This window comes from Dendrobates tinctorius, unplaced genomic scaffold (assembly GCF_039654945.1).
Source record: "Dendrobates tinctorius isolate UK_male_01 unplaced genomic scaffold, ASM3965494v1 ptg000209l, whole genome shotgun sequence".
Lineage (NCBI taxonomy): Eukaryota > Metazoa > Chordata > Amphibia > Anura > Dendrobatidae > Dendrobates > Dendrobates tinctorius.
In genome coordinates, this window is record NW_027361876.1 from 4,744,007 (window position 1) to 4,764,236 (window position 20,230).

The 20,230-nt window shown below is 44.0% G+C and overlaps 1 protein-coding gene across 1 annotated transcript in view; it reads right to left on the reverse strand.

The window, feature by feature from the left end:
• The window catches only part of PLXNC1 (plexin C1), a 387,127-nt gene that overhangs the window by 50,648 nt on the left and 316,249 nt on the right, over positions 1-20,230 (reverse strand). The window contains exons 23-24 of the mRNA XM_073554254.1: positions 18,259-18,362; positions 1,887-1,941 (exon numbers count right to left, since the gene is read on the reverse strand). Coding sequence (XP_073410355.1) covers positions 1,887-1,941; positions 18,259-18,362 — 159 coding nt within the window. The remainder of the gene's footprint in view (positions 1-1,886; positions 1,942-18,258; positions 18,363-20,230) is intronic.

The window sequence follows — 20,230 nt, forward strand, 5'->3', positions numbered from 1 at the left end:
TATGCTTTGGCGCTTTTACACAATAAAAGCTATTTTATAGAAAAAATAATTATTTTTACATTGCTTTATTCTGAGAGCTATAACTTTTTTATTTTTCTGCTGATGGAGCTGTATGGCAGCTTGTTTTTTGCGGGACAGGATGACATTTTCAGCAGTACCAGTTTTATTTATTTTTAAAAAAATATTTTTACACTTTCTAATATTTTTTTAATAACTTTTTTTACATTGTCCCAGGATGGGGCATTACTATATTTCATCCTATCATTGATCTAACACTCTGCACTGCAGGTAGGGAATGAGGCATGCCAGCACTTGCTCCCAGCAGGCGCTCACAAGCCACCTTCCCTGCAGGACCCTAAAGAACCCTGCGGCCATCTTGGGGCCGGGGGTCTCCATGAACTGATTCCCTAGTTATATTCCTATGCAACTACATATACTCTATGCTACACACACCCGCTGTATGTAATATACAGTGGGTATGTGCAGTGGCAGAACTACAAAGTTAAGGCCCCCGGTGCGAACTTACAAATGGGGCCCCCCATGCCAAAATACACGCACATTTCCACTCTGCACACCTCGTACACGCGTGGCTCCGCTCCGTACACCTCGTACACGCGTGGCTCCGCACACCTCGTGCATGCATGGCTCCGCTCCGTACACCTCGTACACACGGCTCCGCTCTGTACACCTCATATACACGCGGCTCCGCTCCGTACACCTCGTACACAGATGGCTCTGCTCCGTACACCTCGCACACACACGACTTCTCTCCATACACCTTGTACACATGGCTCCGCTCACCTTGTACACACGCGGCTCCGCTCCGTACATCTCGTACACACACGGCTCTGCTCCGTACACCTCCTACACACACGGCTCCACTCCGTCCAAAATTATACACACACTGCTCTGCTACATCCACACTGTAAACCCCTCCTGACCCCACACAGAAACTTTACCTCATCCTGCACCATGACAACCAGCACAGCAGAGTCCTGCAGACACCGAAGCCCCTGATCATGTGACCCATCACTCCTCCCCTCCTGTGACCTCATCACAGGTCCTGTGCGCACATTGGAGAAAACAACCTAGCGACGGGCTGCTGTCAGTGCGGTGGGTCTCTGCGGGAGGGCGAGGATGGGGTGCATGGGGGGGCATGGTGGCTCAGTGCAGTGCGGGACGCGGGTGGGGGGGATCAAAAATGAGACTGTCCCGCGAGAATCGGGACATATGCCTGCCGGGCTCCTGACTCCCCCTGGGCCCAGTCGCAGTGGCGACTCCTGCGACCGTGGTAGTTACGCCCCTGGGTATGTGCATTATGGAGTGTGCATGAGATACAGTATATGAGTAACACAGAGTGTGTAGAGTATGCATTTACAGAGATCATGTGCATCTAGCATTTAATATGGAAATCATGGAATGTGTGTAATATATACAGTAATGTGTATGTGTAGTTTAGCGTGTGTGCAGGATCGCAGCAGCTGTGACTATTTTTAGGACTATGAAAGAAAATGATTGTACTATATTAGCCTTCATTCTGTTCACATAATTTTTTTGTCAGCCTGTGTAAAAAGGTTAGTAAATGTCAAACTACATGCTTATATCTCATTGGCACCAGATTAACAGTCTGAAATACCCTTGTGTAAATGGACCACAAATGTTTCTGTGTGATGGTAGAATACCTTAGCATTTGGGGCCAAACATTACAATTTATCAAAGGTCACAATTTTTCTAAAACCAAATGGAATGAGATTTACAAAAAGCACATTTTAATACAAAGTTTAAATATTTTCTAATAAGTGATGCGTAGTTATAAAGTTAAAAATGCCAGGAAATGAAAGATGCTTTTGACTACAGACCGAAAGATAAAATAATCAGTACATTACCTGGTAAGTGACCATTTTTTTTCACAAGAAGTTTGATTGTGGCACCATTATCGATCTAGAAAATTTAATAAAGTACAAAAATAATTATAAATGTCAAAGCAGTGATGTTCAGATTCTGTGACTATGGTAGTTGTGATGTTATCCCAAATAACTGCAGCTAAGGTCGGCTTTATAGGATATTATTACAGGTCCATGCCATATATCTATTTAAAAGTGAGTCTCTCAAGATAGGAATTATGCAAATTGTCTCTTCAGAGAGGAAGAGGACTAGAACTCTAGTGCCACCTATTGGAGGTAGCAATCCTAAAAGTCAATGTTGACCCTTTAACGAGCCTAGTTACATGACTTAGGATAAAAGCCAAGCCAGAATCTCCATTTGCAGACACTGTGTTTCGGGGTACTGCCCCTCATCAGTGCAAAGTGGGAGATCTGGTTTGGCTGTGCATAATTTGGCTGTGCATAATTAGCATATTTCCCAGAGGAGCATTGCGGCTTTAAGTCTCCTCACCTCGACATGCTTAGCATGTCATTCTCCGCAAGGAGAAATGATACTTCTTGGATATCGGTCAAGATAGGAACTGATACTGAAATTAAATTATACTGTATGGAGAACTCTTGACTAAATCAGCCACATGGATGGATGGACAATGCTGTAAAGTTAAATCTCATTACAAACAATTTTAGTAGCTCTCGTCTCAGTATTGCCAGCTCTGCTATTCATAAGCAGGTGTGGTGCCCCTGAGGGTCCAGTCCCACAGAGGTACTGCACCTCACCCAGAGGTGTGGTGTCCCACAACCAGGTAAGGTGGAGACACCCGATCATCATTCCATCCCACATCCCACACACACAAGTAGTGTAGCAGAGCCCCCTTTATGGCCCCTGCTTGGAACACGAAGAGTGCTGGGAGGTGGGCGGAGCGGAGCTTAGAGGGGAAAAGGATAGAAAGAAAGATTAGAATTCCCTCAGAGGGAGGGAAGGAAGAGGACATGTCTGGAGCAGCTCTTGAGATTAGAGACTGCTGGACGGATTGGATTATAAGAAAGCTCCCTAAAAGGAAAGAAGGTTCTTCTGGGACACAGTTGGAGTGTACTCCCCGTGGGTCTCTTATCCACGCTGACTGACGTCAGGTGGAGGAAGAAACTGGTCGCAAAGGGTCACGGCCCCTAGCCTAGTGAGCGTACTTCAGGGCGCTACTACAAGCCGATAGCTGTGGTTACTTTATGGACCATAGCCCCTACCACAGTTATTCCGACTGGAAAGGCAGCTACATAGGATCACAGAAATGGCAGGGTGTTGTCTGACAGGATTCGCAGCTGCTGGCCTGGAACGATAATTGTGAAGTGCTGGAAAGGAAGGAAGGAGTAAAGCAGAATATTGCGTGGAGACGGCCAAGAAAGGTACATACTGATAGGGAGTGCTGGAAGGGTGTACTTCATCTTATCTAGAAGTTGTATGGACCCCTCACCTGGAGAACACAGCACTGAAGCGGGCTTCTGTGCATGCCAGAATTGTAAGTAAAGCCCTTGGAACTACATGCATCTGTGTCATCTAACTTCTTTCTGCACCTCTCACTCAGCACTGCTAATCCTCCACTCCTCACTGCCTCACCAACTACAGACTCATCTCAACTGAACTGGGACTACAGCTCTGCCTGTGGAGAGCTTCACCAACTCTGCTGCATCATAACACCTGTCCCAGAGAAGCGACACTGCAGCGTTGGTCACCACTGACCAGAATACCACACGTGGCGTCATGAATTCATACAAACTCTATTCTTCAATTCCACCCATTTTTACATGACCAGGGTCACTGCCACTGTGACACATCCCTTTAAGATGACCAGCCCGGTACCGAGTATCCCACAGCCCCTGGGGTGCATCATTTTTGGCATCATGAACAGGATGGCGAAGCCCAGTATCACCGGGTCCTGTGTGCTGAAGATTTTATGCATTTGAAAACTGAAAAACCTAAAAATGTGCAAAAGAACGGATATAATGGACTGTAAATTGAACTGTGAAAATGGCCACCATGGCAGTGCAGATAGGCGTGTCATCATGGGTGGCACCTCAGAAAAAGCGCCAAAAGTCCTGAACCTCTCCTGCCTATATTTCTATGCAACAGTGTCATGGCCGATGCCCAGAGGAGTCCGGTCCTAGCCTGGTATGGTGGCAAAGGAAAGAGACACCGCCCCCAAAGGGAGGAGAGAAGCTCAGCGGTGGGAAGAAGAGCCAAAAAAGAAACCTCAACCCCAGGCAGCCATGATGGAGAGCTGACGGAGGCCTGAAGAGCACAGAGAAGAGCAACACCACTCACCCGGCTCCCTGGCACAAGGCTCTGGCCCGCTGAAAGAAATGGACCTGGAGCAGCTGGAGGCAGAAATCGCCTAGCTCAACCGCAGCCTGCTGCTGAGGCAGACTTTGCTGGAACAGAAGAGGCAGCACGCCCAGGAGGGGCCTGCCCTCGAAGTACCCCCACCACCGGTACCCGCTGACCCGGACCAGGTACCCTCACCACCGGCACCCACCACCACTGCCCAGGTACCCCCACCACCAGTACCTGCTGCTGCCGCCCAGACCATGCCGCTGGAAGCCACCGCGATCACCCAGGAGTCGCCACCATCAGCCCCTGAGAGTGGCTCTCCAGCATCCGATCCTGCAGACTCCCCAGCGTCCCTGCCGCCGACATCTGCGGAGGAGCAACATGATCCTGAAGTAATAAGCAGGTAATAGATATATTGTATGTGGAGGCCAGAAATATGGAATTTCAATGGCCAAAAAAATTGTCACCAGACAGCTGGCTTCAGCACTCACTGTGAAAGAGCCCACCATAGCTACATTGTATCTTCTGCCTAAAGTCCATAAGGACATTAGGTCACCACCGGGTAGACCTATTATATCTGGACGAGAGAATTTCCTTGAGAACATCAATAAATGGATTGAACATCATCTTCAGCCGTTGGTGTCCAGTCTCCCCTCCTTCCTCAAGGACACAGGAGATCTGTGGTGGAAGGTCGATGGACTCTGTATGGAGAGTGATTCTCTTTTTGCCTCTGTTGATGTTGAGTCCCTATATACCAACATTAAGCATGTAGACGGCCTATGTGCCGTTCAATTTTTTTTTTTACTACCTCCACCATTTCGGTGGGACTCAGGGACCTCATCTTGGAGCTTCTCGAGTTCACTCTCCACACAATTTTTTTGTGTTTAAGGGGTCCTTCTACCTGCAGCTCCAGGGGATTGCCATGGGTTCGGCCTTTGTGCCATCCTATGCCAACCTCTTTCTGGGGCTGTGGGAGAGGGACCTCTTCCTGTCTGATAAACAGGGGTTGATTGAGCGTGTCCAATTGTGGGCACGCTACATCAACGATATCTTCTTTATCTTTCAGGGCAACTCCATCGACCTTCTGCAATTTATGTCCATTTTGAACAGTAATGATCTTAACATCAGACTCACTCTGACTTGGGATCCAGTAAAGATCAACTTTTTGGCTATCTCCATTAGAAAAGATGTGGGAGGAACAATTCAGATGGATATTTATCGTAAGGAAACATCCACTAACACCCTACTTCATGCCTCTTCTTGTCATCCGCATCATCTTATTAAGGCTATCCCTGTGGGGCAGTTCCTGCGACTTCGTCGTATCTGTTCCACTAATGCAGATTTTGAGAATCATGCCAACGAATTAAAAACCCGTTTTTTATCAAAGGGGTATAGTAGACGGAGTGTCAAAAGGGCTTACCAGCATGCTAAACATGCAGCCTGCAATGATCTGCTCTACAGGAACTGCAATAAATCTGAAGGGAATGACATTGTGAGATTTGTTACCTCTTTTCATTCTCAGCATGGAATTATGCATGATGCAATGAGAAGGGCTTGGCCCATCCTTAAGGTTGATCCGATCTTAAACAAATTTCTTCCGGAGTATCCATCCATCACTTTCAGAAGGGCTAGGAATTTATGGGACCAGTTGGTAGCTAGTCATTATGTTGACCATCCAGTACACACCTTTTTGGATGATATTCTGGTCAGGCATGGATGTGCCCCATGCGGCAGATTTATAGCCTGCCCTAATATTGAACGGAGCACCTCGTTTACCAACTAAGATGGTACCAAAACATTTTCCATCAAGCAGCGTATATCATGTACCACTCGGTACGTGGTATACTATGCTACATGTCCCTGTGGATTCATTTACGTGGATATGACCACACGGCAGTTAAAAGTACGCACGAGTGAACACATCTTGGGTGTACAAGCTGCCTCTGTCTGCACTGATAACTCGAGTTTGAAGACCTTGCCTAGGCACTTTAAGGAATTTCACCATTGCATTGCTACACTACTTAGAGTTCGGGGCATTGATGCTCTCAACATTAATATAAGGGGTGGTAAATTGTCTAATCGTTTAGCCAGGTCAGAAACCAGATGGATCTGGACTTTAGGTACCATTCACCCATATGGACTAAACAAAAATATTTCATATGTCCCATTCCTGAAGCTCCGTCTGGTTGAGCATTAACATGTGCACTGTGGTTTTATATTATTCAATTTTAATACTTTTTTATATATCTTTGTAGTGTCTTGAATATGATCCGATGTCTTCTGGAAATTGTGGATGTCTGAAGGTCTTTTGAAGATGTATAAATGAAGCCGCCTTAATGGATTCTATATCTATTATGTCTTTTGAGCACCATTATGTTATGTATTTAGTTTAATGCATTATTGTCTTGCTTAGATTGTATTTGTTCACTATGTTATTGGTTAATTTAATGCTGTATGTACGGGGTGCTATATATCTATATACCTTGTTGTGACACGTTTCTTTTTGGTAGATATCTATATTACATGGTGGTGTTTTTTAGGCATCCACTATATTTGGTCAATTATATAGTATTTCTGGTAACTTCTACTGTGTCCTGTATTTGATATGTGCACCTGTATATGTATGTACTTATTTTACTATGTGTGTATACATGCATATGTATCTATATATGCATATATATTTGTGAGTTTTTTTCTGTCATGTGTACCTTATATGTAGCGATACTTTTCCATATATAGTATTGCGGGCATATTCATATGTGCTTGGGTACGCACTTCTCCTTACAGTATAGACCCAATATATGGTGTCTGTATAATTGTGTGTACTGGTGCTCTTTTAGATGGGTACTAGTCTGGAAATGTACCTTGTATGTGATTATTTATTATTGGTATGTTTATTAACATATGCCCCAATGCTGTGTTATGTATAATTATGTCTTTCTTTTTATACCACATAATTTAATGCAGATCTATGTTGGATTTAGTCTACATTGTAAATGCTTTTGTGAGTACCTTGACATTATACTCTCTCTTATATTACACACGTTTCACTGTTTTGTGTATTATTTGTTTTTTTGCCCTGAAATTTGCCCTTTTCCAAAATGGCGGTTTTTGCATGGTATTAATCTGTGCGCATGCGCGCTGCTCGTCTGTGTGATGGTGGATGTTCTCTGCTTGGTGACGCCGGATCACGTGGGCCCGCGTGTTTCCGGCTGCGCTGCAGCATAGACTCTGCTGATGTATGTTTGCCTATAAGGAGAATCGTTCGGCAAACGACACCGTCAATCTGGCACTGAAGTACATTTTGGATCATACAGATGAACTGCACTCATATGTCCGGATTCTTTTCATGGACTTTAGCTCAGCGTTCAATACCATTGATCCGAATTTACTTCATAAGAAAATGGTAGCTCTTGGAGTCCCTCTCAACTTATGCTTGTGGATTTATAACTTCCTGACAGCCAGGATACAGAGTGTAAAAGTTGGACCATTCTCTTCGGACACCTTGGTCACAAACATCGGGGCACCTCAGGGGTGTGTTTTGTCCCCGTTACTGTTTTCTCTCTATACGAATGATTGCATCTCTTCAGCAGACTCAGTAAAAATCTTGAAATTTGCCGATGATATGACACTGATTGGTCTCATCAGGGGAAATGCTGAAGACTTGTATCGGAGTGAGGTGGAAAGAATATGTGCCTGGTGTAAAGCCAATAATCTTGTACTCAACACTAAAAAACTGCTGAGATGGTTGTGGATTTTAGGAAAGATCAACATGAGATAGTTCCAATCAACATCCATGACGAAGTGGTTCTTAGGGTCACAGAGACCAAATTCCTTGGTGTTATCATCTCTCATGATCTCAAATGGGGGAAAAACGTGGATGCTGTAAGGGTATGTGCACACGTTGCAGAAAATTTCTGCACAAAAACCTGAATCCCTTCCCAGAAACCGCACCTATTTTTCCGCGGCGGTTTTTGCGTGTTTTTTGCGCGGTTTTGATGCGTTTTTGATGCGTTTTTTACCGCAGCGGTTTCTAAAAGCATGGGAGAAGCCTAAACCGTGGAAAAAACTGCAAAATTAATGTGCATGCTGCGGTTTTTACCGCGATGCGGTTTTTTCGCGGTAAGAAACGCATCAATGTGCACACAAAGTGCAAAATGCATAGAAATGACTGTGCAGCTTATTTTTAGCGGTTTTATAGTGGTTTTATAGTGAAAACCGCGGTAAAAACCGCTAAAAAAACGCTGTGTGTGAACACAGCCTTATAAGAAAAGCACAACAGAGGATGTTCTTCCTGCGTCAGCTGAAAAGATATGGTTTGTCTAAGAATCTGCTGATCTTATTCTTTAATGCTGTCATCAGATCTGTGATTTGTTCCTCTCTGATAGTCTGGTATGGGGGAGCCACTGCGCATGACAAACTCCGCTTACAAAGGACTTTCAGAACAGCAGAGAGAATTATAGGTTCCCCCCTGCCTTAAATTCCAGGATCTTTATGATAAGAGTATTCGATCCCACACATTGAAAATTTCATCCGATTCCTCTCACCCGGGACACTCCTCATTCCAACTACACCCTTCAGGACGTCGCTTCAGAGTCCCCAAATGCAGCACCAACCACCATATGAACAGCTTCTATCCACTCTCTGTTCAACAATTAAATCGTCATGTGTAGACTATATACTGTATCTGTCTTGTTAGATGTTACTTGTTGTATCTGTTATTTATTATGTTGCCTCTTTGCCACAAAGAATTCCTTGTATATATGTAATATGTACTTGGCGATAATAAATTTGATCGATTGATTGATTGTATGACGGGCGGTTCGCGCGCATAGATGATCTCCAGCAGGCGCGTTATATAAACCCGGTGGTTGCCCCCTCTTCCACGCCCCCTGATGAAGGAGCCTTCTGGCTCCGAAACGCGCGTCGGGGATAGGACTGACTTCACTGTCTTCACAGCTTCCAGGTAAATACGAGTATACTGCAGCTAATATGATCTAATTGGTATGGTGCTTCTTTTGAGCACCAGCTTTATAATGGCCTTGTGTTGCTACTGTGTCAGGGAATTTTGTCAGCCCAATTATAGGCAGCAGCACTTGCTATACGATGATTGTACAATACACTTTCTAATGATGTGTCCCTGACCTATTAAGAGGTTTTCTTTGCACTTATTACCCTGTACATCAGTATATATATTTTCCTGGCGCTGTGTTTGCAGTGTGGTTGGCCTTTATGACCACTGTGCACGTCCATCTGTGTATCCTCCCATTCGATGTACTGAATGTCCATATTTTATGAGTATTACTGAAATATTGTTTTATGGATCCTTTGACTGCTTGTCCTTTTGGTATGATCCTGAAGACCCTGAGGACGCAGGTATGGCCACCGCCCCTGTGTCTTGGGAGGCCTTGTTAGGCCCCATCGGGTCACCACCTGCACCAAAGTCTGGCCAGGTGGTGCTGGACATTGCGTGGGTTCGGGAGACAACTCCCAGGGGGAATGCTGGAGCCTGTAATGGTACCGCAGCCATTCTCTGTGGGCAGAGGCCAATGGGAAGTCACCACTCAGGAAATGCTGGAGGCAAGGGCCAGGGGATACCTGTTGTGAGCTCATTTTCTCGTTCACCTTTGATGTCCGATGAACTCCCTCTGCTGGTGAAAGGAGGTGGTGAAGCTGATTTGGATGAGAGAAACCTGTCACCTGAACAGGTGGATTGCGATTGGACATCCGGAATCTCTGAGTGGATATAAGGCAGCCGACGCCCTGTAGGGTTGCTGGTGATTTCTCTGCTCTGAGCTCTGGCCTCCAGTTCAGTTCCTGTCTTCTAAAGCTAAGTTTTGCTCTGTTATTGTTCCATGAGATTTTGTCTGATTTGCTTAGTCTTGTGTTCTGCCAGCCACGGCTGGGGCTCTGCTGAATTTCCATTTTTGTCCCTGATAGGTTAAATCTCTTTTGCTCTGTCTTCAGAATATATCGGAGTGCTGATATAGGGATTTTGAAGTCCAGTGACTTCAGGGCCGTTTTTCCTATCAGACGTGTTGGGACATTTTTGGTAGGGTTTTTGCGGATTGCAGCCAGCATCTTTTCTGTCCTTTCCTATCTAGTTAGTTGGGCCCCATCATTTGCTCTGCCTGTCTTTCTGTCTGTGCTTGTGTTTTCATCTGTTTTCACAGACAATACATGTTGGGGGCTGTCTATTGCTTTGGAGTCTGCTCTGGGGGAGTTTAGATTTCCCCTTTCTTTCTTTAGGCTTATTTAGTTCTCTGGCTGTGAAGAGGCGTCTAGGACCACCGTAGGAACGCTCCACGGCTACTGTTAGTTGTTGTGAATAGGATCAGGGGTCTGCAATCCACTAGCTTCCAACCTCTGCGGTTTTCTGGACTTAGCTTTTAATTTTTGTTTTTTCCTCCTCCGGTGACTCATTCATAACAGAAGAAATCTGCAACCAGCAGCTCATGCAGTTTGCAAAGGAGAGGAGGGAGAGGCAGGAGTGGCGGTTAGCTGTGATAGATCGTGACCTGCAAGACAAGCATCTGACCCGTGCGGAACAGATGGAGCAGCGTGACCCCATAGGGTGGGGGAAGGTCCTGAATTTTAACACAGAAAAGGGGTTCGGGTTTATCCAGGACTCCAAAGAAATTTCTGACCCGTTCGTCAGCCGGAGGGATATGGAAGCGCATCTTGTTAAGGGGCATCCAGGCCGTGACCTATACCGCGGTGATTATGTTTCCTTTACCCACCACCTGGGGGCACTTGGCTGGTATGCCTTAAATGTGCGCCGAATACCAGAGGATTTGGTAGCAGCATATGTACACCAGTGGGCACCTGGAGCTGCAGCAGCCCCTAAAGCAACCACTGCAGCTTCAACATCAGCAGCAGCAGTCCCAACCATCACCATCGCAGCCTCCATGTCCACAGTAGCAGTGACACCAGCTGCACCCCGCCATCAAGCTGCAATTGTACCACCACAGGCAGCAATCAGTCAGGTTCCACCAGGAGGAGCTCACGAGTAGGAGTACCTCTAGTTTGTTATGCCACCAGAAAGTGGTCATCCAAAGAATTTGCCCTGGAAGCAAAAAAGCTACAAAGCTTCCATCACCCCAGGAGGTGATAAACCAGAATAAATGTATAAACAGTTACCCAGGAGGGTTTGGCACCGTTTTGCCTTGTTTGTTTTTTTGCACAATTTTGCCCAGTTTGGCACAGGTTCCCCAGTTTTTCTGGAAATAGAAACTGTTGAGATCATGGACATGGAGTGATCAAAAAACTTTCACTTGTAAATAGTTCTGCACGTCTTCAGGTGCTTCCTCTCAGTTTTACCTAAACCTTTTGAAGATAGGGACTCATTATTCCAACTACAGCAGACCAGAACAAAAACCTGTTGGGTGTGGCCGAAAACAGGGTCTAAGGCTATTTTCACACTTACGTTTTTTTGCGCTGCGATGCATGCGCAGTGCAAACGCGCATAAAAACGCATCATGCATTTTTTAATGCGTTTTCTTGTTTTTTGCGCATGGTTTTTGCAAAAAAAAAAAAGTGTTTTTTTTTGCGCTGACATGCGCATGACCATGCGCACGTCAGCGTTCCCATACACTTTAATGGGTTTTGGGTGAATTTCGTGCACTTTGCGCATGACTATGCGCTCCCATGTTAAGTATAGGAAAAAAAACGCATCCTCATGTGTGCGCAAAAACTCAGCGCAAAAAAACGCAAGTGTGAAACCAGCCTAAAGGAGAAGATCAATTATGTCCTGCAGCCCACCCAGGACCACAGTTGGAGGTTTTGAGCAGGTCTTCCATTCTACACAAGGACACTTCAAGATACTTCGGCTGGACCAATATCTCTCATTTACCACTATGATTGCCGTTTAATAAAGCACTTTATATTATTATAGTGATGTTTAATAAAAATGTAAGGTTAATAAATAAAGGTTTAGGACAGGTGAGGAACTAAAGTTGGCAGTTGTCACCAGGCAGCACTTAGATTTATAGGTATTATGAAGAAAGTTATTTTTGTATCGTTTAAAGTAACAATGCCTCTCTCAGGAGAAGTTTTATAGCATTACATTTGTTGCTAATTACTGCAGTAATGTTGCAAAATGATTTTTGTATGTTCCCCTGTAACACCTCGTGCTTTATTTTCAGCCTGCGGACGTGCTGGGTTCAATAGGGGGGAAAGTGGTGCCCCTGAGGGTCCAGTCGCCACAGAGGTACTGCACCTCACCCAGAGGTGTGGTATCCCACAACCAGGTAAGGTGGAGACACCCAACCATCATTCCATCCCAAACACACAAGTAGTGAAGCAGAGCCCCCTTTATGGCCCCTGCTTGGAACATGAAGAGTGCTGGGAGGTGGGTGGAGCGTAGCTTAGAGCTGGAGGATAGAAAGCAAGATTAGAATTCCCTCAGAGGGAGGGAAGGTGTAGGACATGTCTGGAGCAGCTCTTGAGATTAGAGACTGCTGGACGGATTGGATTATAAGAAAACTCCCTAAAAGGAAAGGTTCTTCTGGGACACAGTTGGAGTGTACTCCCCGTGGGTCTCCACGCTGACTGACGTCAGGTGGAGGAAGAAACTGGTCGCAAAGGGTCACGGCCCCTAGCCTAGTGAGCGTACTTCAGGGCGCTACTAGCAAGCCGATAGCTGTGGTTACTTTATGGACCATAGCCCCTACCACAGTTATTCCTATTCGAAAGGCAGCTACATAGGATCACAGAAATGGCAGGGCGCTGTCTGACAGGATTCACAGCTGCTGGCCTGGAATGAGAATTGTGAAGTGCTGGAAAGGAAGGAAGGAGTAAAGCAGCATATCCTATTATGGATATAATGACAGCCAAAGCTTTTCTACAGAAGCAGTATACCAAGATCCAAGTGTTCCCACAATCCCCCCCTTCAGTATTCTCCCATCCAGCATTCCCACCACACTGTCGTATTCAGCTTCAAGCACCTCCTCTGACCGGTAGTATCATCCTGTCTCCAGCACACCATTAAATTATCTCTAAACCCCTAAGACCAGTATATGTGCATCCAGATCTGCTCTTCTTTGCTAGACTACTCACGAAAGTCACCATTTTGAGATGCGCTCTTCATAGCTCTTTGCTAGACCTGGAGCCAATGCACCAAGCTAGCAGTCAGCCACGAGGAACAATTCATAAGATCACGAGCCACATATGGCTCCCGAGCTACAGGTGGGAAACTCTGGCTTAGAACAAGCTCTGTGTGAGATATAATGACACATTCTGGTCCCCTCAGAGGACAGCAGAGCTATGTGATTAACAGCTTACATCTCCAGCCTTCAGTGTGGGCAAGGGGCAGTACAGCAGAGTTGGTAGCACTACTGTATATGTGGTTTGGCAATGCTAATGTGTATCTGGTCTTGCCAATAAAGTTCATTTGAATTTAACCTCTTTACCCCTAAGGGTGGTTTGCATGTTAATGACCGGGCCAATTTTTACAATTCTGAGCACTGTCCCTTTATGAGGTAATAACTCTGGAACGCCTCCATGGATCCCCATGATTCTGACAATGTTTTCTTGTGACATATTGTACTTCATGTTAGTAGTAAAATTTCTTTGATATGACTTGCATTTATTTGTGAAAAAAATGGGAATTTGGTGAAAATTTTTTAAATTTTGCAATTTACAACTTTAAATTTTCATGCCCTTAAATCACAGAGATATGTCACACAAAATATTTAATAATTAACATTTCCCACATGTTTACTTTACATCAGCACAATTTTAGAAGCAAAATTTTTTTGTTAAGAAGTTATAAGGGTTAAATGTGAAACAGCGATTTCTCATTTTTACAACACAATTTTTCTTTCTAGGGACCACATCACATTTGAAGTCTCTTTGATGGTCTATATGATAGAAAATACCCAAAAGTGACAAATTCTAAAAACTGCACCCCTGAAGGTGCTCATAACCACATTCACAAAGTTTATTAACCCCCTTCAGGTGCTTCACAGGAATGTTTGGAATGTTTAAAAAAATGAACATTTAACTTTTTTTCACAAAAAATTTTATTTCAGATCCAATTTTTTTTTATTTTACCAAGGGTAAAAGTTGTTGAACAATTTGTACTGAGTATGCTGATACCCCATATGTGGGGGTAAATCACTGTTTGGGTGCATGGCAGAGCTCGGAAGGGAAGGAGCGCCGTTTTACTTTTACAACGCAAAATTTGCTGGAATTGAGATCGGACACCATGTCTCATTTGGAGAGCCCCTGATGTGCCTAAACAGTGGAAACCCCCACAAGTGACACCATTTTAGAAACTAGACCCTCCAAGGAACATATCTAGTTTTGTGGTGAGAACTTTGAATCCCCAGGTGTGAAAATAAATAAGCATATTTTTTCCACAAACATGATCTTTTAGTCTCCAATTTTTTATTTTCCCAAGGGTAACAGGAGAAATTGAACCTCAAAAGTTGTTGTGCAATTTGACCTGAGTACGCGGATACTCCATATGTGGGTGGAACCACTGTTTGGGCACATGGCAGAGCTCAGAAGGAAAAGAACGCTGTTTGACTTTTTCAAACCAAAATTGGCTGTAATTGAGATCGGATGCCATGTCGCGTTTGGAGAGCCCCTGGTGTGCCTAAAAAGTGGAAACCCACCAAAAGTGACCCTATTTTGTTAACTAGACCCCATAAGGAACTTATCTAGATGTGTGGTGAGCACTTTGAACCCCCAAGTGCTTCACAGAAGTTTATAACGTAGAGCCGTAAAAATAAAAATCATATTTTTTTCCCCAAGAATGATCTTTTCACCCCCAATTTTTCATTTTCACAAGGGTAACAGGAGAAATTGGACCCCAATAGTTGTTGCCAATTTGTCCTGAGTACACCAATACCCCATATGTGGGGGTGAATCACTGTTTTGGCATACAGCAGAGCTCGGAAGGAAAGGAGCACCCTTTGATTTTTTTCAATGCAGAATTGGCTGGAATTGAGATCGGACGCCATGTCGTGTTTGGAGAGCCCCTGATGTGCCTAAACAATGGAAACACCCCATTTCTAACTACAACCCTAACCCCAACAAACCCCTAACCCTAATCCCAACCATAACCGTAATCCAAACCCTAACCTGAACTCTAGTCCCAACCCTTATCCCTAACTTTAGCCCCAACCCTAACCCTAACTTTAGCACCAACCTTAACCCTAACCTAACTTTAGCCAAAATCACTTTATCCCAACTCTAACCCAGTATCCCAACTCAATACATTTTTTTTAATTTTATTATTTTTCCCTAAGGGGGTGATAAAGGGGGGTTTGATTTACTATTTTTTTTATTTTGATCACTGTGATAGGGTCTATCACAGTGATCAAAATGAACCAATAGGAAAAAACCTATTGTTGCCGGGTGCTGGCTGGCAGATCTCAACGGGCGCACTGTACATGCGCCAGCCATTTTCTCCAGGAAGAAGCCGGCGGCCCGGGGCACTTCAGGGGGGCCTGCAGGGATAACGGAGGCACCGGGGGGGTAATCGGGGGACTGGGGGACCCTATTTCTCTCTCCTCTGATGTGCAGTCACATCAGAGGAGGGAGAAATTAAATGGAAATTAGACTTTTCTTTTGTGGTCACCGTTATACCGTTAATGATGGCAATCGCAACACCGGGGTCAGTAAAAACCAACCTGAATCATGTTCTCTGGTGTCTCTGGTACCTCCGGCAGCCAAGACCCCGGAGAAATTCCGACACTGGGGGTATCAGCTCAGAAACATGAACTCTCACACTCCTGTCAAATAGTGAGACTCCAAACTAAAGCCTGACTAAGGCCAGAGCTTTTATCTCTAAATTAGTGAGTCACTTTTCTAATTATATATATTAGTTGAAGAGCCCGGGCATAGTAACTAACTGTGGTTAGTTATAACAAATTATAATGATCATATTAGTGCTTCATATTTTACATACTGCGCCTCTGCATTTAATATTGTGGTCTTCAAAAAAGAAAAGCTTAGCTTCAACAAAACGGTGCTGGCGCATGCGCAATAGCATCTATCAGCAAGCAATGCTCTCAATCTGCAGCCCATTGTGTTACGAGGAACAGTGTGGGAACGCACACAAGAAAAATAAATTGTCGCTGTTGAACATAGCAACGCTCCCGCACTGGTACACTGAACACAACCGGTGCTATTTGTTGAAGCAAAACTTTTTTAAACACAATATTAACCCCTTAATGACTGTCGATATGACTTTTAATGGCGGAAGTTAATGGGTCTTATTCCTCCTGCACCTCATGCTCCTTATTTTTACACAGCCTCATCCTGCACCTCACACTCCTCCTTTATAAACAGCATTTTTCTGCAGCACAGTTTTTCTCCTTTATAGTCACCTCCTCCGGCAGCACCTCACACGCCTCTTCCATATACAATTGAAAACACTTGATACCGAGATAAATTTCACTAATTGCAATAAAGCGTATCATATACACAGCCTACTTCTTCTACAGCACCACACTTTTCTCCTTTAGACCAAGTTCACACGTTATTTGGTCAGTATTTTTACCTCAGTATTTGTAATCTAAAACTTGGAGTAAAACAATCAGAGGCAAAGTATATTAGAAACACGTCACCACTTATGTATTTTTCTCCCTCTCGTGGTTTTGGCTTATAAATACTGAGGTAAAATACTGACCAAATACTGAATGTGTGAACATGGCCATATACACAGCCTCCACCTGCAGCGCCTCACTCTTCTCTATACACAGCCTCATACTGCAGCAGTACCTCACTTCTCTCATTTTCCCATCACGTCTCTCATTTTCCCCTCACTCCTCTTATTTTTCCCCTGACACCTCTCATTTTCACCTAACACCTCTCAATTTCTGATCACTCCACTGTTTCCCCTAACTCCTCTCATTTTCCACTCACACTTCTCATTTTCACCTCACAGCTCTCATTTCCCATTCACTCCACCATTTGCCTTGCATTGCTCTCATTTTCCCCCATTCCTCTCATTTCTCCTCACTCCTCTCATTTTCACCTCACTTCTCTCTTCCCCTCACACATGCACAGCATCTTCCTGTTATGAGCACAGCAGTGTAATCCATGAGGCTTCTCCCTTTCTCTTGACATCATGCCTCATAGGAGAAAGTCCATTCTAGACACGACGGAGCTAGATGTGGCCTGTGCCTGCCGTGAACTGATACTCTGAAGGCAGCAGTCCTGATTGTAGCTCGCAGCGGCTGGGACGTCGCAGCCGGAAAGTTTTGCAGGGTGGCTTTCCAGGTGAATGTGTCTCCACCTGTGTGCACTAACAAAGTGGACCGTGTGGCTATGCGGAGTGGGCGTGGCTTGATACATATACACACATACATACACTCATCTTTATATATACTGTATATATATGAGATTAATTTATATTTGGTCTTCGTTTACTTTGGGAGATGTTCAGGGATGTGATATGTCTTCTTTAAATTGTCTACCTGCTGCCATCACTAGAGAAATCTCGCACTACTGGAATGTAAGCAGCTATTAAACCCAATAAATACATCTTCAGGAACCTCCTAAACATAATACATTTCATTAATAAAGCTTAATAAATAAAGCTTATTAAATCACACCTAAACCTATATGCTTGGCAGTGTTCGATGATAACTATATTTTTGATAACTATTTACATTTGTTTTAACTGTTGGTTTGGAAGAAACTACTTCCTCTTAGCTATTTTAGGTCTGTTTCCAGCTACTTTTCTTTTTTATTTTTGGAATAGAAAAATACAAATTTTCTAAAGACGTAAAATTACATCCTAAAATATGAAACCACTGACATTTCCTTTTTAAAAAGTAATAATGTAAACTTAAAATACTACTAAATTGGCAAAACGTAAGCATGCTAGGAAACAAAACCTCCCAAATCAGTTGTTTTCTTCAGTATTGAGTCAAGCCTGATGTATTCTTTTATGACTAGCTTCACACTGGACACATTGTTTTAGTGGATACAACAGGAGAAATCAGTAAACCAGTTGTTATAAATCCCAACATTTATTTTTTTAATATATATTGTTGTTCCTGTATTTGTTGAAGACTGATTTAGAAATCAGATTACCTCGTAATGTTTTACGGTGTTTAACTTTATAATATTATTCTCCTTTATAACATTAGAAGAATCTATGTCCAAGAGTTCCTTAAAAGTCTGTCCACGGTGAAGCTCTGGTTATGGAAATGAAACAAAAGAGAGAAAAAAAATCTGAATTATAAGTGATGTAACCACTTTTTTTACAGTTATATTGTGTAACATTAAAATAGAAGGAAAAACAGATTAATCAAGTCTAAAGCATTATCTGGGACATTCCAATTCTGGAATAACTGCTTGGAAAATACTGTACTGGGTCCGTCTACTTCAGCATGCATCCTGCATACCTATCTTTAACATTGGGTACGCAAGACATGCGGATGTATCAGGATGCGTCATTTTGACACGCCCGCATAACTGCACGGGAGCGCACCTGCATACATGTGCATGTCCTGCATACAACATGTTAAAGATAGTTACGCAGGACGCATGCAGAAGTAGGCAGACCTAAACAGAAGTGCGGAAGTGGGCGGAGCTTCAGGGAGGAAGTACGCAGCCGTCCGCAGAGCCACCGAATGCTAATGTGAACTTAGCCTTGGACTGAAATCTGAATTACTGGGTAAATGTGGATGCCACTCTCAAAAGCCTGTATTTATGGGTATGTAGAATCTTGCTGTAATTAAAACCACCACATGTTGAAGGGCAGAGTGCTCTGTCAGAGAGCTAACATACAAATAACAAAAGACTGACTGGCACTTCCAAGCTAATGTGAACAGGTGCGTACTAAGAGCAGCCATCTCCATATACAATATACAAAAAAAGTTGCACTCTGCCATGCTAAAGCATGTAGACATGGAATATATGACTTTTTTTTTTTTCTATATTACATAATTGAGTACGCACAAGTACCACTGGGCAACAAGTGAAGACAGAACATGCATAGGTTGATTTAGATTGGTTGGCTGAGAGTGCCTTCAGTTCCTTTACTTGGTATTTCACTTGGTCCCCTGCTGAATTTTGCATTTGTGACCCATGGGCATCTGTCTTGCACCTCACCCCCTTGCAAATCAGGCAAGCAAGCAGTCTGATCCCTAAGTCATGCAGCAGTTACTTCTGCTTTTCGATCACTCTGCTGGCAGTGGTTCCGTGGGCCATCAACCTTGACCTGACCAACAATTGAAAGAAATTGAGTGCACTGATGCCAACCACTTGTTCTGTTGGAGTTTAAGTATGTGGGAAGGGTAGTGCAACTGGTCAGTAAACCACCACAGCAGATCCCTGAGGATGATGAAACACAGGTGCCAACTGCTGCAGCTTTCTACTGTTTGTAGTCTGGCAAGGAAGGTGAGGGTGAGGACTGGGTGGAACATTATCCAGGGGATTATTTTTATTAGTAATTTTTTTTTAGAGAACCATTGATTCCATGGTGCTGTACATGACGAGGGGTTACATACAAAACAAATAGAAATTACAATGAACAAACTAATAGTGACAGACAGGTACAAAGGGGAGAGGACCCTACCCCTGCGGCCTTACATTCTATAGGATAATTGGGGGGGGGGGGCAGTAGGTTCGGGGGCTGCAGCAGCACTCGTGTTGGTGAGGTGGCAGCAGGGTCGTAGCAGGCAGTAAGCTGTTCTGAAGAAATAGGTTTTCAAGATCCACTTAAAATTTCAGAATGTAGGATAATTGGATGTGTTGGGTCACAGAATTTTATAGGATGGGGGATACTCGAGAGAAGTCTTGCAGGCGATTGGATGAGGAACATATGATTTGGAGGAGATAAGGAGGTCTTGGGAGGCCCAGAGATTACGTGGTTGGAGATATCATGAGAGTAGTTCAGAGATATATGGGGGGAAACACATTATGGATGGCTTTGCAGGTCAGCATTAGTAGCTTTAAGTGGGTACATTGTGGAACTGGGAGACAGAGAATCGATTAACAGAGGAAAGATTTGGAGGAGTAGCAAAGACAAGTGGATTTGTAGGGAGCAGAGTTAAGGACA